General features: G+C 41.0%; 1 protein-coding gene across 3 annotated transcripts in view; it reads left to right on the top strand.

The window, feature by feature from the left end:
- The window catches only part of LOC144019361 (transmembrane protein 132C), a 114589-nt gene that overhangs the window by 57614 nt on the left and 29124 nt on the right, over nt 1–27851 (top strand). For all 3 annotated transcript variants that reach the window (XM_077522386.1, XM_077522387.1, XM_077522388.1), the window contains exon 4: nt 13792–13978. In XM_077522386.1, coding sequence (XP_077378512.1) covers nt 13792–13978 — 187 coding nt within the window. The remainder of the gene's footprint in view (nt 1–13791; nt 13979–27851) is intronic.

The raw sequence follows: 27851 nt of genomic DNA, 5'->3' as shown, positions 1-27851 counted from the left end.
TTGCAACAAAAGCCGAATCTGAGGAGCTGCACGGATGCACAAACACTCCGGCTTCAAAGGTGGCCATGGATTCTTGTTCAAGTTAGTCATTTCCTTCACAACTCCAACCAAAAACAATTTCTTCCCAGTCAGAATCATTTAAAATGTTTGCTGCAAATTCAAATCATCCGTTTGTCAACCGCCTTTCTTTCTGTTTTGTTGTGTTTCATTCTCCGAGATTCGTGAGAAAATGACAACCAGCAAATAAGAAAACAGTGGGATTCCACTTGCCTCACTCTGGCCATGGAAAGAGGGAGTTTTTAAAACTGCTGTACAGTGAACACCATCAGAAAACAAGCTTAAAATCACTAGTTTTTTTTTTTTTTTTTTTTTTTACTGCTGAAAACAATTTTAAGTTCAGAACTATAAAATAAGTGCAAATGTTTATGACTCTTCTTGGTTGATGGATAAATTATGAAGGAGTGCTCCAATATAGGTGTCTTCATTTTAGTTTGACCACTTCCAAAACGTTTAGTCGTATTAAGCATAGTAGCTGTTTTATAGTCAGCTAGCTGGTGTAAGTTGGTAAATGCACAGCCATGAATGTTGCACGCTTAAATGCCTGCTGCTGCTAAAGTGAAGCGTGAACAACATAAAGGCTGTTTATTCCTTTTTTTTGTTTTATTCATGACTTGTGTTTTTTGAAGAAATACAAAGTTTAAACAGAAATGCAAATGTTACATTTGTGCTTTATTTATTTTGTATGTCTTTTCGGCAAGAAAATGCAGTTTGCTGATATGCACAATGTGAATAAAAAAGAAAAGAAAAATACATCGTTTATTATTAAGTGAAATATATTATATTCTCTTGAGTGTATTCACAATTACTTCTTTAAACAAACCCAAATATGTTTTATCCAAATATTCAAGTGAACTTTGAGTAGTAGCGCTAAAATATGTGATAGCTGCAGCCCTCTCTTTATCAATCAAACTCATTTGAATGTTTAATGAGTATTTCTGAGAAGTGGTTAGCCCGTCAACAGGATGTTGCATTCTCAGGTATGTTTCCAATGAACAGAAACACTACATACCAAAATAACATTTCAATGAAGACGTAAAGGAGGAGCTCTGCAGGTCTTGAGCATGCTTCACTTGCTCTTGGCCCGCACGTGATTCACAGAGAATCCAGCCTGAGGTACAATTAAGTTAGTCATGCCCACACGGCCTTTGCATGACTCACCTCTCTTGTGGTCACTCGTTACCTGAAAATTGCCTTTAACTCTCACAAACTGTACATAAAAAACTGCTTTAGATTGCAATTTGAAACTTTGAATTTCAATGAACAAATCCTGTTTTTTTGTTTTTTTTTCAATACTGTGTCAAGTAGTGACGGGCATATTGATTCCATGGAATCATCCATCAGAAATGCACCGCTGCTCTTCGAACATTCAGAGTGCGCTGTGGCCACTCTATGATAAAATGTGAGTTGCTGTTCCTGGACATCAATCGTGCACTGCAAAAGTACAATTAAAAATTAAAAGTTATTTATTTATTTATTTATTACAGTTTAATTTAAAATTATATTACTTAGAATGTCAGTATTATTTATTTACTTTTCTGTCTTTTGTTTTAATAATCCTGGTTACCAAAGTTATAGCCCATTTGAAAAATAAAATGTAAAAAAATCATTTTTTCATTCATTAATGACACTTCTGGCCATGTCATTGTATTGAATGTAATGGTGATTAGCCTAGTGTGCTATTTGGAGCTTTACACTTCATCAAACAAAACAACAACAACAACAACAACAAAAAAGACATTAAGTCATGTAATTTGTTGTCACTAATATGCTATAAACAAAACAAAACAAAAAATATCCAAAGTAATCAGTAATAAAATCCAAACTGGCTGAGCTTGCCCATCATTAGCATCAAGCACTCTTGCGTTTTCTTTATTAATCGTCCTCTGTAATGGTCCAAACATTTGCATTTTTATTATATAGTTCTGGACTTAAAAATGATGTCAGCAGGGAAAAAATCAAAAAATAAAAAGACACAGTAGTACTTGTACAACCCCAATTCTTGTGAACTTGGAACGTTACATGAAATGTAAATCAAAAGCGAATGCATTGATATGCAAATCCTCATCAACCGATATTCAAATGAGTACAATACAAAGACAAGATGTTCCAACTGAGGAATGTTTTTTGTGTTTGTGTGTTCATGTGTGTACAAATATTCTCTCATTTTGAATTTGATGACTGCAACACATTTCAAAAAAGTTGCGACCGGGGATAACAAACAACTGGGAAAGTTGAGCAAAGCCTACTTTTAATATGGAATCGATGATCTGATCATTTGGAATCTCGACGAGTTAGCCATGTCAACAATGGTACGGCTAAAGGCACCAAGGTTGTGTAAATCCTGATTAAAGACATCGAATGACACCATACAGGCAAGCAAAGATTCACAGCATGCACAGCTGCAAGGACAACTTCCCCCATGGGCATATAATGTCATCCTCAACCCAACCAGGGTGAGCTCATCAGTGGAAGCTGAATTTTCTTTTAACACGCAGTGTTCAGTGTGTGCTGCCCCCTAGTGTGCGTGCACGTTTGAGATCTCAGCATCTCTGCGTGTTGCTCCCAAAGTGGTCGAAAGCCGATTATCCGCCTTTGGGCAGAAAATTGCTTGCAACTGTGGGAACAACTAACAATTTATTTCATTGCCATGTGTCATTTCGATAGCTTCCCTCTAAATGAGAGCAATATTGAGTGCAGCTGAGCGGGAACGCAGGTCTGAGGTCACCCGTGATGATGACTATCCTCGTTAGGGATCCATTACGCCATTGGAGCCGATACGTCCGCTCACTGATGGGCCCTAATGGTGCGCTGTGGAGAAAAAGCATTTAGTTTTGATTAGGCAGTTGTTGGCGTGGCGCATTTCATTAAGTCCGGGATGAGATTTTGTATTCAGGGGATTGCTATGCTATGCTGTTTAAGATGGCCTAATACGTCCGCCGTGGCGAGTTGAGGAACAAAATACAGCAAATGGGAAACGCACCTATAGATGTTTGCATATATGTATGCTGTCTGTAATAAATTGATAAGGGCAAGGATCATATGTCTGTATCGTTTAAAGCAGGTTTCTCATAACAGTCTGGTTTACTATCTCCTCTTTGGTTGAGCCAGTTTCGAGTGCTGCAAATGAATGTCAGTTGACATTCCATAAATCAACGTTATTGGTTTAGCATGTTGGAGGAAACGGTCGCAATATGAGGGATGCGCCGGCATGCTCCATTTCATCTGCAGCTATTTGAGTGCCGCCTTCACGTAGAAAACACTTCAGCATGCTGAAATATATCGCAATCTTCTACGGGATTCAAACACTCACGCAGGAAACCGATGCATTCGTATCATGAAATAAAATTCAAGGACGCATCTGTACTTGCTCCTGCACTCGCTCGTGAATCTAACTACTTGTTGATTTTTGCATTGGGATTTTTAACTACATTGTTGCAGAATGCCTGGCGGAAAAAGAGCTAAATATTGTCTGGCTCGAATTCCGTTTGGACATTTGTTGTAACAGTCAAGGCTCCATGATAAGGCTGTATTGTGGCTCCAATGAATCTGCTGTCAATACGCAAAATGGGGGTTGGTGGTCTGGTTCCTGGAATGCAGCTGGCGTGGGCCGCTCGGCTGGGCAGCGCACAGGAGTCATCAGATCCACAACATGCTAGCAACCAGTGGTGCTACCTGACCAGAATCGAGGCTGGAATTGCTTGAATCGCAATGGGCCGAATGCAAGCCGATCTACTCTTCTGGAAAGCACAACATGTGTGAAAGCTGATCCGAGGTCAGCGAAGACCCTACTGGTGAAAGAGAAGAATTGCGCTTGCCTTGGCTGCTCGCCTGGCGGGGTCGGCTTGCTGCTGGCGGCGTCTGGGGACCGACTCACCAGTTCTAAATGACTGGGACTAGCCACAATCTACACACGGACATTCAAGATGAACCGAGCGAGCAGTGTCTGGGATAGGATGGGATGGATAACGATCAAAATTCATGACTATTCAAAATAATGTATATGATTGATGCGTTATAGTAATGGGTCGATGGGGACGGGTCTCGAATAAGCTTCGGCTTCTACCCGTCAGCCCTTCTTTCGGATGTCAATGTTGCAAATTATGTAAACTGTAATGTGTCCGAAAGGAAAAAATTAATAAACTAAAAAAAAAACTAAACTAAACTTGCTCGAAAAGTATCGACAAGATGATGTTGAAGGCTGGTGACATCTGTCAGTGAGCGTTTTTTCTGAAGGTTCTTTGTAGGTGAAGAGAGTGGGTAAGACTGCAGCAAATATAGATATTGTTCTTTGGGGTGACATTTTTAAATGAAAACGATATGGTGAAAGATGTTTCACCTAACCTGCTTGTAACGCCATCCTGGGACAAGAGCATCTCTCGAAATTCTGTCTCGTAAGATAAAAGTGCAAGATTAACTTGAGGTCGTGTTTATCACGCCCGATCTTGTTTGAAACGTCCACGTTGCCGCGACGACGCGTCTGCATGAGCAAGGACCCGCAAAGCCACAAATGCCAGCGCGGCCGCATTCATCGCGGCCGGTCTCGTTTCTGCCTCGCGCTTATTTGACAAAGTTTCAGGTGAAGTTTACACATTCGTCTCCCGCCTTCACGATCTTTCGTTTTATTTTGGAAAGGTGGAATTGAAAAGGTCCTTTGGGGATATGCGTATACAGGTGCTTATCCACCTTCTTTCCTCAACTGTGCAAATCCCAATTTTCTGCCCTCTGGCTTCTTCTTCTTCTTTTTTTTCTTTTTTTTTAACTCCCCATGCGCATTTCACAGGAACACTTTGTTTGAGTGAAACCTGTTTAGAATATTCAAAATATATAATAGTGGAACATCCGTGCATTTCAATTTGGACTTTGGAAAAGATCACAGCATTCGAATATGTTACTAAGGGCGTTCAACCAAAAAAAAAACATTTCAAAGCTTTGGAATTATATTCACTACACTTCCTTTAAAATCCATCCACGTGTTAATAAGTATATTTCAGTTAAATGTACGACGGGTAAAGTATGACAAAGTACAAATGAACAATCCGCAGTATGGCACCGCACCACAAGGTGGCGCCTCCTTGCACGCACACTTTAACTTGTGCGTGGAACAGGAGTTGAAGAATGGAGAAACGGAAAGGAAAATTTATGTTAGAAAATATTGCATTCCAGGCTCGCTCGCCTGTGTGCCACTCGATTACCTTCGTCTGAGTAAATCTCACGTTAAATAACAACTGTGGATTAAGTTATACCAGATTATCCTAGTTCTGATTTTATTTAACAATCAAGCGGGGAACTGGCATCCTGGTGTTTAGTTTCCTTCAACACAATGTGCCAATATATTTTGTGATTATATTGCAGCATCCTCCAAATGTTGCTTAAAAATCCATCAATTTTGGTTACATCTCATCTTAAGTCATTGACTGCCATTGACGGAAAAAGACGTCAAATAATGCATTTTTGCTGGGCTGGCAGTGAATGTGTGAAAAAAAACAAAAAAACATCTTAAGTCGTCCAACCCCTAGTTGCATATTTTCAGCACAATTGGTGACTTGCTGACGCTACAAATAGACAATACTTGAGAGATTAGAAAGAATATGTTTAATCAGAATATGTCCATATTAATTGCAGCATATAACCATATTAAATAATTTGACCATGCCTTCATGACAGTCGCCTTCAGTTGCTGCTTGTTTGTGAATCTTGCCTCCATTTTGTGTTCAGTGGTGTGCGCTAATGGCACGAGGCACCAACGACTGAGATGATCACATCTTCAATCATTTCCTCCAATTGTATCTTTATGTTATCCTCTTCTGGGTTGCAGGGAGTTGAAGTCAGTCCCATTTTACTTTGGGCTAAAGGTTCATTATCAGTCGCCGTAAAACGTTAACACATTGTGGTATGTGGTGGAGAGAAATATAAAGTATGGCGGCTTCAGTTGTTTGGAATGTCCAAAAGATCCCGTGTGTGCTGCGTTGTGTCTCACTGGACATTTTGGCCGGTTATTCAAATTTGAAGATGGCCGGTGATGCGTGTAACGTTTGCGTATGCTTGCTAATGTAAATCCATGCATTGCTTTGCTGGTGTCAGTGTGTGTGTATCTATATATATTGTGTGCTTTGACTTTATTCTACTGGCTGTTTTTTTTTTGCTGGTTCCAGTTGACAGCGCATGTCAACAGTCGAGTTTCAAGCACCACTGAGCACGTAAATTTAAAGTTTTCCTTCGACAAGTCATTTGGATTTTGCTGGTTGAACACTCAACTCACGTCTTGCACATCGAGACATCGTCGTCGTCGTCGTCATCTGCCATTTTTTGTTTTCATGTTTTTGTAAATGGACACAGTTGCGTGCTGCCTGCTGAGACTTGTCCCAGGCACCCCGCGGTATTTGCACAAAAGTGTCTTCTACATAATTGATCCATACCAAACAGGACCTTCCTTGACCTTCAATTGTTTCCCCAAAATTCTTATTGATGCAATAATAGCAACAGCGGATGGATGGAAAAATAATCTTAAATTGTCACTTTGTTGTTGAGACAAAAGCTCTTTGCGTCTTATTCTCTAAACCCGATTGAATGTGGAGGACTTCTGCGGTTGGGATTAAACGAGGAGTGTCACAATGGCACAATGATTTGATCATTGAGACAAAAGAAGCGTTTTCAATTATCGCTTTCTTTGGAGAAATGGTCTCAATTGGAAACCTTTCCAATAAGTCTCTCCCGTGACTGTTTATTCTTTTGGACACTTAAATCTTCTTTTCTTTAGCTTCAATTCGAGAGGGGCCTGTTGAGTTTGTCGAAGGTTAATATGAATCTGAATCACCTCAAAGGGCTTCTTCCTGGTCGTTACACTTTGCGATGATCGACTACGGAGGGTGAACAACTTTTTGACAATGCATTTGGCCTGCCAAAATCTTTTGTACAAATACATGCAAGCCTGTTAAAAGCAGCGGATTCAGAAGTTGACGTATTTGTTTCAAGATTTGATCTCATTGAATGTGTTAATAATGGATGGATTTTTTAATTTTTTTATTTTTTTTTAACATTCTTTTTTTTTTTAAAGTACTTTATTTATAAATTTTCAGTTTAAAGAACAAACAGTCAAAAACAAAACAACAAAAACAATTAAACAACCCCCCCCAATGGACGGATTTTTGAAGGTATTTTCTCAAGTCACAAAAAAAAAAGTTGTAGTCTACCTTCATAGATGGCTTAATATTGAAAATGCCGTCCATGCGTTGAATTTTGGTTCGATTACTGCATTGTATACTCGGGGTGGGAACCTCTGGCGACCTCACGATACGATGCAATATGCGATACAGGGCTCACGATAACGATTAACTCGCGATATGACGATACCACGAGTAGCGATACATTGCGCTCAGGTGATAATTCCACGATAATCTACGATAAAACTCATCACAAGATAATAATATAAATAAATAAAAATAAAATAATGAATAATGAAATAAATAAAATCAATCAATAAATGATAAAAATAAAAAACATGAATATAAAATTAATACATATATATAAAAATATAAATATATATATATATATGAATATATATATATATATATAAAAAAAAAAAGCTGATGACCTCTGTCCATTTTCCCGCCATTCTTATGAGGTGCTCCCCTAGTGGCCCACCAAGTAATTGCTCAATAAATCATGAACAATGGAGCTGTTGTAGTGGATGAATATTAACTACAAATATCGTGATACTTGCGTAGGTGTATCGATAATCTATCAGGAGACAAAGTAACATTATTTATCGCGATAGTGATATATCGTGACACTCCTATTGTATACTGTCATCAGCAAACAAAAACATTCATTTGCTACAATTCATCCAAAAAAGCTGCCACTTGTTATTCCAATGTTCATGATTTGCATTCTTGGAAATCAAAAGGAAACATGAAGTGACAATGGCTTGTCTACCATAGCAGACAGGATGTTTGTTCTTTCACTATTGTCACTTAATACCGATGTAGTAAAAGACCATTCGTAAATTTTCCATCCATCCATCTGTTCGTTTTCTACTGTGACGGTCCTGGACTGATCACCTGTCAATCACAGACAGACACCAACATAGACAACAACAACAACAAAAACATTCACACTCACATGGAGACCATATAGAGTCTTCACTAAACCAAAAGAACGACCTGAGCCCAACACAGCACTTTGACTAAGATGCTAACTACCACGCTGTGACTATGAATTCATCTCAAAATATGCTTTTAGCCACCAAACCACGCTGTTGTTGTTGACATGTCAGGTTTGCTATTATCCCATAGAGCCGCCTTGAACTTTCAAGCCAGCTAACACAAGCGAGCGTCTGTCGCTGTCCAGGCCTCCCTTTGAGTGGAAGCGCAGCCATTTCACCGATAATTATCGGAGCGAGGCCAGATGCGTGGCATGCGTCCATGGGGCCTTTCTTGCTAAATGAATTAGACCCCACGCTGCAGTGACAGCAAAATTAACACTTTCCCCTCGGAGGCTGTGTGGTTAGCGTACGAGGAGGGAGCATGTCGGCGGCTCTTGCCACACGGGGGTCTGTCGTTGCGTGTGGAACATTCAGGCAAAGTTCTATTTAATGAAACATGTCATTAAAGGTCAAGTGCGGCTGACAAAAGCACGAGGATTTCTACGTGTGGCAAACATGTTTTTACTCTTCCTCTTTTTTTGCCATCTGTTTCAAAAATTATTGGCAATCTAGATTCACTGCCAACAGCTTTGGGTTTTAAAACACCGCCATTAAAATGTCAGTAAACTTGTTTTTTTTGTATAGCCTGAACTAATGGTCACGAGAAATTTGTACATTCCGGATTTTTTGGATTATACATCGCTCCGGATTATTAATCGAACCAGCCAAAAAATGCATCATTAAGAAGGAAGAAACATATATAAGTCGCGTACAAGTCGCATTTTTGGGGGAAATTTATTTGGTAAAATCCAACACCAAAAACATACATGTCATCTTGAAAGGCAATTTAAAATAAAAATAAAAGAGAGAACAACAGGCTGAATAATTGTACGGTATGCTAACGTTACATGACTGACATGCCTGCTAATGTCAGTTAACGACGTAACATATTAAGAGTTTGTAGCGAGCAGGCGCGGAGTGTTGGAGCCAAAGGCTGGCGTTTTATTGACATCAGCTTCTGAGGTCTTAACAGCAACTCCCCACTCAGCTAGAAGCTAACAGGCTAACTCCCCTTTTCCACAGAACAAAACCTTCCCAGTCGGAACTCACCCGGAACTTTCCTTGAGTGAATTATGTTCCAATCACTACAAGTTATTCATTATAACGCTAGCATAAAGAACATGCTAACAATTTTACCAAACTATCAGTTTCACTCCAAATCACAAAATCCAATGAAATCTTCATCCTCGGTGTCACTTTTAAACAACTCCCCCAACTTGGGAGGTAGACGATGCAATGTTGAACTTATCAACACAGGCCTAGAGCGCCCTCTTGCGGTTTAGTGTGAAAATAACATGTGAAATGATATAATAATGTGTTAATAATTTCACACGTAAGTCGCACCAGAGTATAAATTGCACCGCCGGCCAAACTATGAAAAAAACTGCGATTTATAATCCGAAAAATACGGTAGTAAGGTGGCACAATATGGTCAATTTGCCTGAAACACACGATATTGTAAGAATTCTCTTGGCCAAGATGCCATTCAGTGTCCCGCTTAGGACCGTATCAGTGTAAATCAGTCCCAGGCTGATCGGGTTGCTAACATTTCAGATTAAAACATCGGGCTTCTCTTTGGGGCTCTGTGTGGGGCCAGAACTGAATTTCCCAAAGATTTGCTTGCAAGTTTGCAAAGCAGTTGTCTACTTCTTGTCCGAATTCATTGTGGGTTGCAATCTAACAATGACAAGTCTCACATATAGCTTTGCAAGAAGAGTAGAACATGAAATAAGTTCATGGAATGAATAACTAATAATCACTATTATTGGCGGTAATAGGGGGCCCCCAAAATCCAATTTTGCTTCGGGCCCCATGGAGGCTTGGGCTGGCACTAGCTGTTGGTTTGCAGCATTCCGCCTACCTACACAACACTTTCGAGAGTCCACACTCGATTGTATTTTATTGTGCTAACTAAACAACACTGAAAAACAAATAAAACAGTTATAGTGAAATAAAACCTCTTTGCTTTTCCCAGTTGCCTTTTTTGTGTTCCGCCTCTGCGATATTCACAATAAAGCTGCCTGTGTGTACATGTGCTGGAGAAAGTAGGACATCCGAGCTGATAGTTAACACGGGTTTTAGCCACCGAGTAGTGCTCTTAGGTTTATTTCCAGACATGTTTTTTTTTTTTTTTTTTTGCCTGACAAACCTTCTGGCTTTAGCTGGTCTGCAAGCAGAGGGCATCATCTGTCACTTTTGCACCATTGTGGAGCGGTTATATAAGTCTGTGGGGTCGCGCAACGGCCCTCTATTCTCTAATCGGCGCGCTGTTATGAAACGTGACACAAGTTATGTGCGTGTCATCTTTATTATTTATACCCTTCCTGTTGTATGTGAAATATTGTTTTTCCCTGCTTCATTGCCAAACACAGCTTTCACTCCCTTCGAGTAAGGCGGAACAGAACGAGAATCATGTGAAATTTGTGTTGGGCTTACAGTATTGGAATTTACAAGAACAAAACATTTTCTATTATTTATCATTTTCGTGTTTTCGGTCTGTATCTATAATTGAAGACGTTACAAAGTACATTTGCACTCTTGTCTTTCCAAGATGTTCAAAATGTGAATTTCCTCTCTTTATGATGTTTGCCTGAAACTGCAGTAAACCAATACGACGGCTTTACAATGCTCGTTATACTCACTTTCATACTTAAAGGGACAATGTGTAATATTTAGCACAATCTAGTGGTGAACTAACAATTAATACATTTTTCCAATATCAATAATAAAAAATGTTTTTTTTTAAAAATCCTTATTGTATATATCACACCGCACCTTACAGGAGGCTGATATGTTTTGTCGCCATCTTTCTGCTACGGATACCCGAAGGAGAAATAAATTGTAAACGTAGTTAGCCTCTGGTGGTGCTCGCAGCTTTTTGTCATACCTCAGTGGCATGCGGTCATGATAAGCTATTAATGCGGTGCATGCCCAAGCCCTTCAATAAAATCATTGCAAATATGTATCTGTCAGTGTCCTCTATTACGCAATACTTTAGTTCGACTGTTTTGGTCTTAAATTCCTGCGTAATGTTTCGCGCATGCGCAATGAGAAATCAAGTCGTGTTAGTTCCGAGAGGTTCATTCAACTTTTGAAAACCAAGATAGCTGGCAGTAAAGCAGCTTATCTGACAACGCGCATAATTGGCTTCCTTGTTCCTAGCGGACGCACGCGTGGGTGTCACTCCAGCATAAAGGTCACCGCTCGCCACTGTGACGGACCCAATGGGTCAACCGCCGCTTACGTTCTACAGCAGGGGCCTGCTGGTGGTCGCCCGCTGAGGCCCGTGATTGTGGATCCCGCTTGCTTGTCTGTCCACTGCTTTGCTCTCGCTACCTTTTGCTAGCTTCTCCTGCTAGCCGCTCAATCCAAATAATTATTGGTGGCAGCTTTGTGAAGAGTGGTCTCTCTGAGGCACTGTAATACGTTTGCTTCGCAATTTTTGCATTCTATTAGTTCACCACTAGATAGCACCAAATAATACACATTGGGCCTTTAAATTGGGTTTAAATAAATAAAAAAATAAAAAAATAGTGTTCCAAAAAGGTAGATATAGTACTGCAAGAAATAACCACAATTTAATGTGAATTTTTGTATCCCTCATCTAACACGAGGATTGTTGATTATCTTGTTAAGTTTCACATTTTCACAAACAATGCACTGATGCATATATATTTTTTTTTATTCCTGCTAATAAGGCAAAAATAAATCGACCTCTCTGGAAGGCAAATCAAAGATCTAATCACATACAGAGAGGCATGATATGATAATGATGATATGATATCCATCATCTCAAAGCACTTAGCGTCTGTTATTGTCTATATCTGTGCCCTCAAGGAGCACGTTTGTTTGATAACTTGTGATTACATGATAAGTGTTATGATGTATTAATCAATGTCATATACTTCTTTCCTTTTAGCATTTCAGGGCTGCAGCTGCAATTCTCAGCATCCGCATTCATTTTCTTGTAACAAATTGCCATTTGTAAACAACACGTTGGAACTGTATTGGCCCTTTGACATGTACGGCGAGAGATCTTGTACCATCTTGAAGTTGACCTTTCCTGTCTATTTCAAAACATAAGCACTATGCGGATTTTTTATTATTAGTGCTCTGCGTTCGTCTGACTCCATTCAGGGCAGTCGTAGCTCGTAGTTATGTCAAATGTGCACATGTGACAAGGTCCAACATCAGCATTGTACTGGGGGTAACGACAGGTAAAAAGTAGGGGAGACCCGGGCTCGTTGTATCACGGGGTAAATTGTCACATTGCAATTTTCTTCTCCACCAGAGGGCGCAACAAAAAAGTGCAACACTAGTTGTCGTCGTATAAATGGTAAGGGGTCGTGTACTGTCTGAGAAGAGAATCGCACATTGTGAGCTGAGATGAGTGCCAGTTATCTGTTTTGCACAACCCAAAGTACATTTTTTCACCTTCATATATTTTTGAAACAGGCGTCGTACATAGACAAATTCGAGCAGAAAATCGAGAGGAGTCATTAGAGGAGAGATTCAAGCATCTTGTCATGCCTCAGTCACTGCTCTGTTTCAGGCTAACTTTCAACTAAGAGCAAGTATTAGCCAACGTGGTAGTTTGGGCCAACTTGTCTCAGTCATTTGTTTGTTGTCACATAAGCAAAGAACGGGCCAATGAAAAAATGCACTTCTGGCAACTCTGTTTACGTTATGCAGGAATTGTTCTTCAGATGATGAGTCTGAAGAATGAGGAATTTAGTTTGCTAAGTTTTGTTTCATTGTTTAAAAATGGATTTTCCATTTGTTGGAACTACCGAACGGCCACATGTCAAGTTTCTTAATGAACCATCCATCTTTGAACTGAAACGCTTTCATTTTTCAAATTCAATTTAATATCACATTTCCAGTTTAAGGGAAGCAAAACAGACATTTGAGGCTGAGGGCTACGACCTACATGCTAGTAGTTCTTAAGGACTATAATTTATTTCATAATATTTTATGTTAAAATTTGCTCAATGACGATAGTAAATTGTCGAGATCAATGATAAACAATTTCTCTGGCTGTAAAAATGAACAAAACAAAACAGGAGAGCAAGGATAATTTTGTGAATTAGTTGCAAAATCCAATGTAACATATTACCCCATCAAGTGTGACAACTGTCACACGTTTACTCTATTTGATGGCGAATAACTTTGTACTGACACAAAGTACGAAAATGACATGAACACGAAAAATATACCCAAGGCTTTGGTCTTTCATCTGGTATACATTTTTTTTTTATACTTGTATATGATGTATTGATCGATCCCAAGAAATATATAAGTATAAAAAGTGATACAAGCAGCCGCAAAATGTAAGATGTTTATCGTGTATGGTAAAATGTGAGAGAAACGGAATAGAAAGGTGATCTAATTCCGCAAAGTCCTGCGAGTTAAACACGAAGGGATTTTGAAGTCAACGTGTCACAGATTGCAGCTGGTATCACATCTGTTATTACATCCCAGCATTTTGCTCCATCAATAACTGGCGCCGTCTCTTTTCTGCTCTCGACTAGGGAGGACGCGGCCGTTCAGCGGGTGTTGCAGGTGGATCTGAAAATGGAGAGTTTCCCCGAGCTGGCGGGCAGCCGCTGGATGGCGTGGCAGGTGGAATACCCGGCCAGCCGTTCGGCCACGCAGGAGGCCGACACGGAGATCCGACTGGCACGAGAGGATGTGGCAGGCATCGTGCCCTTGGCCATGGTGAGTACCCGCACACGCACACAATTAAAAGCGGGAAGTTGAGCTTTACAACGGCTGATTTATTTGGAATTTTACACACAAAAACAAAATACAATAATGTGCACCCCTTTAACCTCACCTCAGCGGGCATCTAAATGAAGTAATTCCCGACTGTCCTGCCACCTCAGAAGGTTAACGTTGATATAATTACATTAATGACCTCCATAGAACCAGAAATAGAACTTATTGTGACATATTAAAGCAATGTCTTTGCACTGCCTTGGTTGAATTTTTGTGCACGGTAAAAACGACCAATATGGTCGTGTTAATTGGACGTCTTGTTCCTCTTGTGACCGTAGGGGGAGCTGTCATGGAATACGCTCTATTTGGTTGTATTTTCGTGCATGGTAAAACGAGTCCGACCAACATGGTCGTATTGTGTTGGAGGACTTGTTGGGATAGGGACAGAGAACAAATCACATTTCCAAGATGCAAGTCGACTTAAAGCCACTATTTCATAAATAAATAAGACTGTCGTTAATTTAGAAATGACAAAAAAAAGTATTTTTTTGTTAAGTGAAGTCTAGAAAGGCTAGTCAAGTGGCAAAACTAGGTGTCATTTTTATGGTAACCAGGGTTGGTTGGTAACTGTTAAATGTAACTATTAAAGTAACTTGTAATCTAACTTAAAGTAACCAAGTTACTTTTTCAAGGTAACTGTGGCAACGCTGTGGGAGAGTAATGTTGGACAGTATACAAATATAAAAAATGTTTACCCTGACAGTTAAGTCAAACTTTTAATGGACTGTTTTTTTTTTTAATTATTACTTTTAAAACTGTAAAATAAAAATATATTACTACTCTTTTTCAATATTTACAACATGACACGAGCTGGGATTAGCTGCAGTATAGTTCTGTGCCACATTTTATTGGAAAATTTATAGAAATGATTGAAAATGAGATTTGTCAAAAGAAATGTTAAATTTCATGTTACAATGGTGCAAAAAAGCTACATTTGATTAAAAAAAATCAAATCACTATTCTGACTCAAAGCGGGTACAGTACATTCATTTCTAAGGAGCGCAATCCAGACATTATTAATCCCCCCAAAATGCGAAGTGATGACAGAGAAATAATTCAATCCTGTGCTGTGAGTGCATTTAGGAGCGAGACAGGAAAGGATCCCAGCAGCTCTGGTTCCCAGTAGGCCTCAAATGGGGTCTGGGGGTGTCTCTGGCCGGAGGGTAAGCCGCGAGCTGCGTCTCCCTCAGCAGGGTAAAGCGAGGTCTGTTGCGTAGATTAACGATTGAAGCTCGCGCGGCAAGTCTTTTTTGGTCTTTTTTTTTTAGCTTTGTCGAGCCATCAAGGGAAGTGTAGCTTTGTGATTTCCGATGCGGAGCATTCAGATGAAAAATGAGCGGCATCGACCACGCGAAGAAAGACATCAGCGCTGATTACTAAAACAAAGACAGCTTCCATTTCTATTTCGTACGTCGAACCTGACTGCAGTCTTGTGTTCTTCTCTAAGTCGTGCCTATAGCGGTAAAAGATAATAGAAGCCTTGTGGGTGGCTGTTCCTGGATGCAGACGAATTCCAGCACCGATGCGGTCTCAGGATAATTGAGACGACGCTTTTTAATGCCGTATTGTTCGACTCGCTTCGCTCGCATCCTTTCATGTCGCTGATGTGTCGACTGCCTGCTTGCGCTAAGAATATATCGTACGCACCCACTCTTGCTGCTTAAAAAGAAAGTGGAAAAAAACAGCCACAACTATTTGAATTACATTTCCAGCAAAGGCTTCGCTTCAGGTTGAGATTCAAGCAAGATTTTTCTGCTCAAGGAGAAAAGGCTACATGTTTTATAAAGTTCCGTATTTTCCGCACGATAAGGCGCACACCTAAAAGCCTTCAATTTTTTTCAAAAGCTGACCATGCGTCTTATAATCCAGTGCGCCTTATATATGGATTAATATTGAGCCGCAACAGATCTCGCTGTCAAAACGCCATCGGTGAGCCTGCACGATCGGCAGAAGATCCCGCCATCTTGGATCGCTGGCTAATACTAATACTTTACCTCAGAGAAAATAATAAAACAGCTGTTTCTTCATTTTGGGAGTTGTCAGAAAGCTGCTTTGTAATCTATTCATAAAGTTTGACTGACCTATCGGACTGTTTTGTTGACATTCCTTTTAGCGCAGCACCATCTAATGGATGCATAACGTAGCCACAGCCTCTACTGTAGCGTCGTATATATGGAAAAAGTTTGAAAATATGTCATTCATTGAAGGTGCGCCTTATAATGCTTATAACGCCTTATAGTGCGGAAAATACGGTATATGTTTAACTTTCTTTAGGGGAACATTGTACAAGAACATAGACGCAAAAGTAATTCCACTCTTGTATCTGTAAAATGAATTCCTTGAATGATAACGCACTCCTGCAATATCTCAAATATATAGTCATCAATCAATTCCAACATTGTCTGCCTTTTTCATTCTTATTATTCTCCTCATTCTATATCGAGGAGGGATTTTATGGCTGACTATAAATCATGCAGTTTTTTTTGTTTTTTTTTTATCATTGTGGCATAATCCGTCTTATTTATCCAATATTACAAACAATGTGCTAAACCTGGCTAAATCAATTAGGGGAAGGATAATCTGGGAGCAGATCTCCAAGATGATGAATAGCGCTTCCTGTGTATGATAACAGATGATGCACTGTGAACATGCATGTTGATTTTCGCTGTGCCGACTTCGATTTGGATCCAGGTGCTTGTTATCACCTCCAATACTGGCACCGGTGCCGACTGGGTTCGATCCATATCTCTGGCTGGATTCTATAAATTTTCCAATAAAATGTGGCACAGAACTATAACTGTAGCTAATCCCGGCTCGTGTCATGTTGTAAATATTGAAAAAGAGTAGTAATATAGTTTTAGTTTACAGTTTTTAATAGTAAGAAAAAAATACAAGTCCATTCAAAGTTTGACTTAACCGGTCATGGACTGTACGCTGAATTCTTTAAAGATGAAAAAAAAAATAATAATGCTGCTGTAATAATGTGATTAGAGACCCACTCAAGTCTCATCAGCGCTGCGTGTTTCACACGTCGCATGTAACCTGACACAAAATGCTACCACCTCCGTGAATAACAATAACAGCAGGAGAGCTCACAAACGCTCACCAAGGTCCGCTTATTTGCCAGCGTGAACCTGACCAAGAAGACACAATATATAATAGGGACGTTCACTTTTTTTTTAGACCCATACCAATGCAAGTAGTCAACTCGAATAGTCAACCGATACCACTAGTACGTAAAATGTTCTCAAAAAACAGTGACACCTACAGTATATATCCCAATATAGCAATTTCATATGATCGTAAATCACCCACAAGAGAGTGGCTGACACTGGTAAAAGCCACCGTTGCAAGTACCGATACTGCATCTTCAAATAAGGCCAGTATTGGCTCCATACGTACCTGGAAACCATACTTGCCCACCACTAGTATATAGCTTTGACTTTATACTTGAATACAAATTGTACAAAAGAATATGACACAAGTATCGATCTCAACATGCAGAAACAATTTACCAACAAGTATACAGTCGTCCCTCGTTTATCGTGGGTTGTTACGTTAAAAAAAAAAAAAAATCGCTATAAGAGAAATCCGCAAAGTAAGATTGATTTTATTTTCCCATTAATTATTATATATATTTTTTCGTTTATGTTTTTTTCATGTTCATATTTTTTTTTCATTTATTATAATTATTTTTTGTTCATCATATATGTTCTGTTTCATGTATTATGTATATTTTCAATGTTATTATACAGCACAATACAAGTATATTGGTGTACCACTGATATTGTCATGTGAGTCGTCAACATTGATAAGCAAGCTGGCGAGGTAAAAAAAAAAAAAAGTAATTGGATTGAACAAGGTTCTTCCGTTATCCCAAAAATATCAAATTAAAAAAAAAAAGATTTAAAGTAACAAATAAATGCAAACAACAGCAAGACATGACATAGACAAACAACTCAATTCAACTCAACTTGCTGTACATAAACAAACATCAGTTTTGCAGTAAACAAGTACAAAGCAAACATTTTGAAGTGCAATACCTTTTTTGTTTTGTTTTGTTTTGTTTTTACAAGTAAATATGGGATTGAATGGAGTCAAATGTAGTGCATGGACACGATTCTCCGTGACACTGACACGACATTTACAGTTTCATGAGAAAGTCAGACTATATTGGGCGTGTAATCGACTAAACTGAAAAAATTGGCCAATAAAGTTGCCTGGCCAATCAATCAGTCAGGCCCTATTACAAGATATACAGGTTAGTTCTGTTGAGAATAATAGCAGTATGGCTAAAAACGTGATTTTTAGGAACATATTCAAAACAGTGAAATCAAATGTGTATTTAATTTGTTATTTCTTTTGACAAATTGGCAAATAATGCTTACGGGGCAATTCTGCATTTGACCTAACTCTACCTAATCACCAAAATGTCATGTATTTCTTGCCAAACTAATATTTTGTTGCCTCCTCATTGCATGCGAGGGCCGCTTCACATCTGTGTTGCATGGAGACAAGCAACGTGCGCCACTTGAACCTGCTCTTTTTGCAAACTGTTTTTATTGGCTGGCTGCCAGGTGGATTTGTCAAACAAACTTGTAAAAGCAACCATCTGGCTTGTTGCTGATATGAAAATGCTCATTATGTTGGGCACAGAGTCACTATAAAGTCATAAACATCTGGACTCAGCACAAGTTGTAAAGATTCAAAGGACCCGATACTCTCTTTTTCACACGAGCTTGTGGGACACACGGAAAAAAGCCGCAGGGCATAAAGATAAATAGTATAGAATGTTCTGCGCAACTTTGTAAACATGCTTTCTTCAGTCAATTTCAATTTGAATTTACCGGATGTGTCTTTTGTTTGATCCCCGGAAGGAGGTAGTTTGGGGAGTTGTGTATCGAATGTGATTATTAACTCTTTGACTGCCAAACGTTACCCAAAAAACGGTGCCAGCCGATTTGGAGCATTTTCACTCACCTTTCAAAGCAAACAGAATATTGTGTGGTATGAAGACATAAACATGGTGGATACCATAGGAAAGATTGGATTCCATTCTTTCATGAGAAAAAAAATTTATGTTTCTAACTTACTCCGTTCTTTAGTAATCACCATTTGAAATTAGGTCATTTGAGTGACATAAGCGAAAATACAAAAATATTAACTCTTTTACTGCCACACCTTATAAAAAAACAACCTTATGATATCACAAAGGTTTTGATCGTTCACAAAAAGAGATACAATGCTTCCATCTGCTGTCCATAGTTAGTGTTTTTGATTCCACAACCCATTGACCAGGCAGCGCTGCACTTAGACGTTCACTGAGAAAAAATAAAAAGATAAATAAAAAAAACTTAGTTGACGTCATTTCACGTTTATGGCGGCATACGTTGTGATTTTACTGATCGTTATTAAACGTTTTTGGCAGTCAACGAGTCAAGAGAAAAACAAGCTTTTTGTGAAAAGATAATTGTTTTTGCACAACAGTGACTTTGACACTAATATTTTGTGTTTAGTGACAAGGCAGCGCTGCACAAGACATTGTGCTGCCCATTGAGGAAAAAAAAAGCGTAATAAACGTAAATTAACATTCTTGGCGGCATTCATTAGTATTTTAGAATACGTTATTAAACGTTTTTGGCAGTCAAAGAGTTAAAAATTGTTATATATGTACTGTGAATAAAACATGATTTGATTTAATGTCATTTATATCCTACGAGATTTTGCAAGTCCAATATAGAGTATAACGATAAACACAATTATTACTGAATACCCTGAAATAGTGCCAGGGGTTTTTGTTTAACCAATCAAGAGTGGAGAGAAATCCTTGATTTATCGTATTTTCACGACCAAAATGCGCACCATATATATTGTGTGATTTCTTTATGATTGGAATCCCTTCATACTACTACGTTGTCAAGCAAAAAAAAAAAAAAGAAAGTGGTCGGACAAATATGTGCAATATGAATTGACGTGTAATGGAACGTATGGTGTTCCACAGGGTTCGATTCTGGGGCCCTTGCTTTTTTTCATTGTATCCGCTGCGATATGTTTTAATGATGCCTCGTGTGTCATCCACTAGGAATAAATGTCCTTTTTCCCATCAGATCAAAACTGAATTGAATTGATTGAATTCTGCTTCTCCATTTGGCTGCACGCTTTCTCAAGGGGTTTCTTTGGCACTTGAACTTCCCAAGGTGAACAGTATCTGCATCCACTCCAGAGTACTTAACACACAACACAACTACTTCAACATGCAGACACATTCAGAACTCATTAAGTCTCTCTGTCTCCCCCCTGTCCCCTTTTGTCCCTCCTGTGTCCCTCACTCCTACTCGCTCACGCACACACGGCATTAGACTCGTGCAATCTGCATGCAGCAATATGAGAGAGGCGCACAAGCGAGAAAAGGGAAGATGGAATTAGATTACTTGGGATCACTGTGGCATGAAAGGCCCACGGATAACTTCCACTCCCCCCCCCCCCCACTGTTCCGCTCCTCGCTGAAAGGAAGTTAATGTAAGAGCAGTCGTCAAACCGCTCACGCACGCACGCACGCGTCTGCCTCGACCATCACCAGCCAGTGAAGGGAAGAACAAAGCCCAGAAATTGGAATAGAAAACAGCTATGGGAAGTAATTGAAACAAGGTGAAGGTAGGCAGTGGAGAGGTGGTGTGAGAAATGGGATTGGCCGGCGCGTGTAATCATCAAATATTTATGATGAAGCGTATTTTTACACAAAAGTGCAAATACAGGAAGAACTCGAATACGTCTCAGTAGAGGGGCGACCTACACCAGGGTGACGTTCTACAAATGTTGAGTGCATGTTTTTTATTTTTTTTATTTTATTTTTTTTATTTTTTTCAAACATGTATAAAAACAAAGTAATTATAAGAATACATATAGAAGAAAAGGAAAAAATACAAGACAGATAAAGCAACAAACACAACATTAGAGCCACAAAAATAATTTTACAATAATTCATCCAGTCATTAGCTACACATTTACACATGTTCGAAAAGGAGTAGGAAGAAATCTAAACTTTTCAAGTCCTACCCTCTTAACGTCCATTACACAATAAATAGTAGATACATATACATACACATGCATATACACACATATGCATATATATATATATACCGACATACATATACACATAAAAGAAAAAAAAACCTGCTAATATACAGCTGACAAGAACGAGGCAATTGATGGAAATGATTGGCCTATACACCGTTATTGTCACGATGTGGGGTGTTGGTGGCAGGACCCAAATGCAGGAGGCAACCAAAAAACAGGGCAAGGCAGGGATGCAGGTAAAAAAAAAAGGGGATTTAATTAACAAAAACTATAAACAAGGTACTATGAAAAAATTAACAAGATCAAAAAACAAACAAGGCATGACATGGCATGGAACACAGGGACAACAACAGGCACAACAGATACTATGACTCCACAAGAACCGAACGGAAAACAGGGGACTAAATACACACAGGCTAATGACAATGACTAGACACAGCTGGGCAAGACACAAGTGGCAGGGGAAGCTGATTGGTGGATACACTGGGAAGGGAAGAAACACTCAGGTGGACGTGGTTTGACATAACGGGACAAGGGAAGAAACAAGGAACACATGACAAACGACCAAAAGACAACAAAAACCCACCCCCACCAAACCAAAACATGACATAACCCCCCCCTCAAGGGACGGCTCCCAGACGTCCAACATAAAAAGTCCAAAAACAAGGGCGGGCGGAAGGGGGCACGGAGGAGGGCACACGGCCCACCCATCCGTCCCAGACAAAAAGCAGTTCAGGAGGGCGTCCTCGACGCCCAACAAGAGAGTCCCAGCGGGGCCAGTCAGGAGGGCGTCCTCGACGCCCGACAAGGAGCAGAGGTGGCGGCGGGGTGTTCGCCGCCAGATGAGGAGCAGGAGGCGATCGCTGGCCGGGCGCCGCCGGAACTGGTGCAGGCGATGGCGGCCGCTGGCCGAGCGCCGCCGGAATTGGTGCAGGCGATGGCGGCCGCTGGCCGGGCGCCGCCGGAACTGGTGCAGGCGGTGGCGGCCGCAATCCATGCGCCGCCGGACGAGGAACAGGAGGTGGCGGCCGCAATCCATGCGCCGCCTGACGAGGAACAGGAGGTGGCGGCCGCAATCCATGCGCCGCCTGACGAGGAACAGGAGGTGGCGGCCGCAATCCATGCGCCGCCTGACGAGGAACAGGAGGTGGCGGCCGCAATCCATGCGCCGCCTGACGAGGAACAGGAGGTAGCGGCCCCGGCGAAGCGGCCAGGGGCTGCGGCGGCAGCGGCCCAGGCGAAGCGGCCGGGGGCTGCGGCGGCAGCGGCACAGGCGAAGCGGCCGGGGGCTGCGGCGGCAGCGGCACAGGCGAAGCGGCCGGGGGCTGCGGCGGCAGCGGCACAGGCGAAGCGGCCGGGGGCTGCGGCGGCAGCGGCACAGGCGAAGCGGCCGGGGGCTGCGGCGGCAGCGGCACAGGCGAAGCGGCCGGGGGCTGCGGCGGCAGCGGCACAGGCGAAGCGGCCGGGGGCTGCGGCGGCAGCAGACAAGGTTCCAGAGCGAGAGGCTCCAGCAGACGAGGTTCAGGAGCGAGAGGCTCCAGCAGACAAGGTTCAGGAGCGAGAGGCTCCAGCAGACGAGGTTCAGGAACGAGAGGCTCCAGCAGACGAGGTTCAGGAGCGAGAGGCTCCAGCAGACGAGGTTCAGGAGCGAGAGGCTGCAGCAGACGAGGTTCAGGAGCGAGAGGCTCCAGCAGACGAGGTTCAGGGACTTGAGGCCGGTCTGACCCGTCACTCCCGACGCCACGGAGCAAAGCCAGTACCTCCTTTAGCCCGGCAATGGCTCGGTCGCAGGCTTCAAGCCCCTCCTTCTGCCCGGCAATGGCTCGGTCGCTGGCCTCAAGCCCCTTCTTCGCCCAGGGCTCCCATTCCGCCATTGCCCCCGCTGGGTCCAGTTCTGGTGGAGTCATTCTGTCACGATGTGGGGTGTTGGTGGCAGGACCCAAATGCAGGAGGCAACCAAAAAACAGGGCAAGGCAGGGATGCAGGTAAAAAAAAGGGGATTTAATTAACAAAAACTATAAACAAGGTACTATGAAAAAATTAACAAGATCAAAAAACAAACAAGGCATGACATGGCATGGAACACAGGGACAACAACAGGCACAACAGATACTATGACTCCACAAGAACCGAACGGAAAACAGGGGACTAAATACACACAGGCTAATGACAATGACTAGACACAGCTGGGCAAGACACAAGTGGCAGGGGAAGCTGATTGGTGGATACACTGGGAAGGGAAGAAACACTCAGGTGGACGTGGTTTGACATAACGGGACAAGGGAAGAAACAAGGAACACATGACAAACGACCAAAAGACAACAAAAACCCACCCCCACCAAACCAAAACATGACAGTTATGAACCCACACACAAACTCAAATTTCAACTTTCATCATACAAAAATCTTTACATTCCGCTAAAGTGAAAAAATAAGTTTTCAAACCACAGAGAAGAGTGCTTTCAGCAACACTGCCAAATTTGAATGATTAAAAAAAAATAATAAATCGTGAAAAATCTCATCGCCATTACAACGAGGCACTCTAAAGCCGCCACGACAGCAGGAAGCTCTGTCCACACATTTGCTGTCACATCAGCTTTAAAAAAATAAAAAATAAAAAATATATATATCACTAGACTGTCGACTTTTCCTGCATGAAACTTATACCCAACAACGAGGCGCTCTAAAGCGGCCACGCCAACGGATGATATGAAGAGTAGGGATGTTCGATACCACTTTTTTTCAGACCGATACCGATACTCAGACCCTCAGTACTCACCGATACCAACTGCCGATACCAGTAGTACATTTTGACAAATAAAAAAAAAAATCACTAAAAGATATTTTTAAACAAATATATTTCCTTTAATTTTGACCAAAAAAAAAAAAAAAACGCACAGTCACTCCTCAATAGTCTTAACGCTCAAAATAAAACACAAAAATGCTCTTTTAGTTTAAGATTCACAATTTTGAAGTATTTCCAAACCGGTGAAGTTTTGGTGAAAAACTGCTGCATGCTAGCGCCACTTACAGGCAAGGAGGACTCACTTTACGTCTTCCCACTCCGCCATCGGTCACTTGTACTCGTCTGCGTCACGAGAGTACTTGAAAAAAGGCTGGTATCGGCCCGATACCGATACCAGGTATCGGTACTCGCCCATTCCTAATGAAGAGAAAATACTTTTTCAGGGTGCGGGCATAGCGAACAATCTAACTGCAAAGTCTTGATGGTGCCACTGGCCGAAAGCGCTTATAAGTTCTTCTTTATTGAGGGAGGGGCTTATTCGAAAGTTGCTCCTCAACTGAAGTCACTGATTTGCTAAACTGCTCCGGAAAAGGAATAAAATATATATTTCGAACCTATGATCAAACAGAAACAAGAAAATATGTTTCTTGATCGACGGAACATTTCGTTGTTGTTGCACAACCTAACAAACAAACAATCAGCAATCACGTCAGTAACTCTTTCCCTTTTTTCATTTCACGCTGGAAGAAATTAAAGCACAGAACGATTGCACTTTAGTCATTTCGGAGATTCCAGATCACCTCAAACCTGTACATTCATTGCGGCAAGCTTTAAATATTGATTGAGGTATCCAGAAACAACAGAGCGCTACTTGCTATTGACATCCTGCCAGGATCCGCTCTCAACATCAGAAGAACTCCAGCTTGATCTTCACTTGATTTCACTTCTGGTTTGGTCCTGGAAAATCGTAATCGCAACTTTGCAGCCTGAATGTTGATTCTTCAGTGCTCTTCTTCGTATTTCGCATTACATGTTAGCTAATTATGAATCGTCATCGAATCCACATACGTTTTTTTGTTTTTTGTTTTTGAGGGGCCTTGAGTGGAACAATAATGCCTCAATCACTGAGGTTAACAGTGGATAAAAGTTTACAGATTACATCAAGGACCACTTGAGCACTCACATATGAAGGACTTGAACGATGGCTGGCGTTAGCAGAGCTAATGGGGACGAAGAAACAACATATTGTTCAATCTTTTTGAATCAAGTTGAGAGCTGAGACTTCACAGGGTTCGCTGAAGGCATCTGTTGACACAACACTTGTGTGATTTGGTTTGAGAAGCTCCCTTTTATCCGTGATTAGCACTAATTAGTCCAATAAGATAGACAGCCGTTTTGTTATCATGAAAAAAGCTGCCGTAATGAAATCATGGCTTTTGACCGAGAATAATCTTGTTAAAATGAAGAAGACAGCAACAAAATAAAACTGATGACTATTTCGAACATGAGGCTTATTTGGAGGTTCCATAGAATTGATGTTAAATTTGTGCAGCCTTGACCAACGTAGTTGATTGCATTTCAAGCAGCAATTGACACCTCTGGGAGAGCAGCAAGCAGCAGCACTGTTTTGAAAAATGAACTTTAAAGAGTGTCTCCTGTGCGTTGTCAGAAAGCAACCTTAACTGGGTGTGCTGAAAACACATTTCTCCAATTTGTCACCAATTTAAAACCAAGAAACTGGAGTTCAGGGTAGGACATCCCCCAAAGTTTTTTTTTTTTTTTTAAATAATGGTGCATGCACGTCTTGCCTTCTTTTTAATCCGCTCTCTTGGATTCTGCCCTATTTTACGCCATTTTGTTCCTCCAAAGAAACATTCAATTTACAGATGAATCGCCCGCCTGCTCACCTTTTGTCCCCATGTGTTGCCGCATTTCATTATACTTGAAGGAGCGGTGTTTTTTTTATTTATTTTATTTTATTTTTTTAGGTCATCTCGAGATGAATCTTAAAGGCAGTAATTGGATGTCTGAGCGGATTCCTCCGCACAGTAGGAGGCTGCTCCATTATCGTTTGCCATTGTAGAGTAACACACTCCCGTCCAGCCTGCCCTCATCATCATCATCATCATCTTCATCGCGCATGCTGCGGACGTGTGATGATGGAGGAGGGAGCAGGGGGACGGGGCATACATCATATCTGGACACATCCGTCTTCCTGTTGGAGCCCGGGCACCAAACTGTGCTCTCCGGCTCACGCCGCGCTCGCATGGAGACGAGCACGAGTGAAAGCAGCCGTTGGTGTTCGCATGCCGGCTTCCAATGCATCCTTAAACAATACATCATGACTGCTGTCGCTACCGCATTCCCGCGGAAAAGTCATCGATCAACACCCGGCGACGAATGTCTCTTTTTTTTTTTTTTTTTTTTTTTTTTTTTTTTTTTTTATTCTTGGATTCCGTTCACTCGTCTACACAGGAGAGTGAACTCGTGAAAGCTATTTGTCAAAAACATCGGCAGATAGACAAACAAGCATTTTATATGGTAATCCGGAAGACACGTCGCATATAAAACAATAATGACATACTTTGTGCAATGATGTTTTTCGCAGTTATAAGCCACCGCGCATCTTACCTGCCGGGCTTCTAATCTTTCCGGTCCATTAGTGCTCGCGCATGCTGTTTTAGACTCACAGTTTTTACTACAATGCGATTCGATACTTGTCTGATGGATAAACTTCGAGTGTGCTATTCGTCGGAATTCGAGCAATCAAGATTTTGAGGGTGATTATGACGTGTTAGCTTGTATTAGCTCATAAGTGGTGTAGTAATGTAATGTAACAGAAGCACACACTTGAGGGATGTTCAATATCATTTTTTTTCAGTCCCACACCAGTGCAAGTACTGAACTCTTTAGTAATAATTTTGACAACATTTCCACAAAGAACAATGACATATATGGCAATATAGCAATTTTCCTTAAAACTGCATGAAATTAATGGCAATTTTTCTCTTCTACTTTCTAGTTCCTGATATTGGTGTCGGCCTCCATACATTGAAATAAGGTCAAGATACTGATACACGGCATTGGAACTGTCCCATGCTATACTTAAAACATTCAACCTCAACATTTTGTCTTCCTGTTGTTGTTGTTTGAGACTGGAACAACATAATAATTGAGAAAGTGATTTCTTTAACCTAAAAAAAAAGTAGATTGTATATATGCGTAGTTGCAGTGTGACCTGCAGAAGGGCACAGAAGCCAGCATTTTTTTTTTTTTTTTTTTTTGTGAGTGCAAAAGTGAATCTATGGACTTATTTTTTAAAATACACCCACACAAACCCTGTTTGGCATTTTGCTTGCAGGAATCACTGAATTGTTTCTGCTGCAAATAATTATTATTCAACATCCCAGACTTCAAAATTACATTGCAACAATTTACAGAAAAGGGCTCAGATGTGTAACCTTGGCAAAGCCTTTTAGTAATCTTCTCTCTTTTTTTGCCAATTTAGTAGATTTTCTTGTTCTCTTTCATCTTTTGAAACATGCTTGGACTGAAGGGCAAAAAGCAGGTATGAAGTGAATGCTGGTGTTGATAAAAAAACAGGCTGCACATTCTACCACATTTATTCCTTGCTGCTAACAGACCGCTTGCGTTCACTCTGACGTACACGCTGGCCTGCTGAGCTTTGGCAAGAATGTGCCTATTTCTTGGTGGTCATGGACGCTAAAGTGAGGCTGACCTTTGTGCCCACTCACAGAGGTCTGCGTCCAGAATGCACGTAAGCCAAGCTAAGTCAAGCTAAGCTGGCAATATAGATCTCGATCAGAAGAAATCCGAGCAGGGATCAGGAGGTCGTAACCCGCCAGCGCGCTCGGCTCTTGGTGAACAACTCCTTTTTCCATCGACCCAGCAAAATAGTTACTTGGGCTGAAAATGAGCAGAATGGTGAGAGAATAGTTGTTTTCCGGCCGCTGTGGGCGAAACAGCAGG

This window comes from Festucalex cinctus, chromosome 5, assembly GCF_051991245.1.
Source record: "Festucalex cinctus isolate MCC-2025b chromosome 5, RoL_Fcin_1.0, whole genome shotgun sequence".
NCBI classification, from domain to species: Eukaryota; Metazoa; Chordata; class Actinopteri; order Syngnathiformes; family Syngnathidae; genus Festucalex; species Festucalex cinctus.
This window is presented reverse-complemented; position numbering and strand designations above follow the sequence as displayed.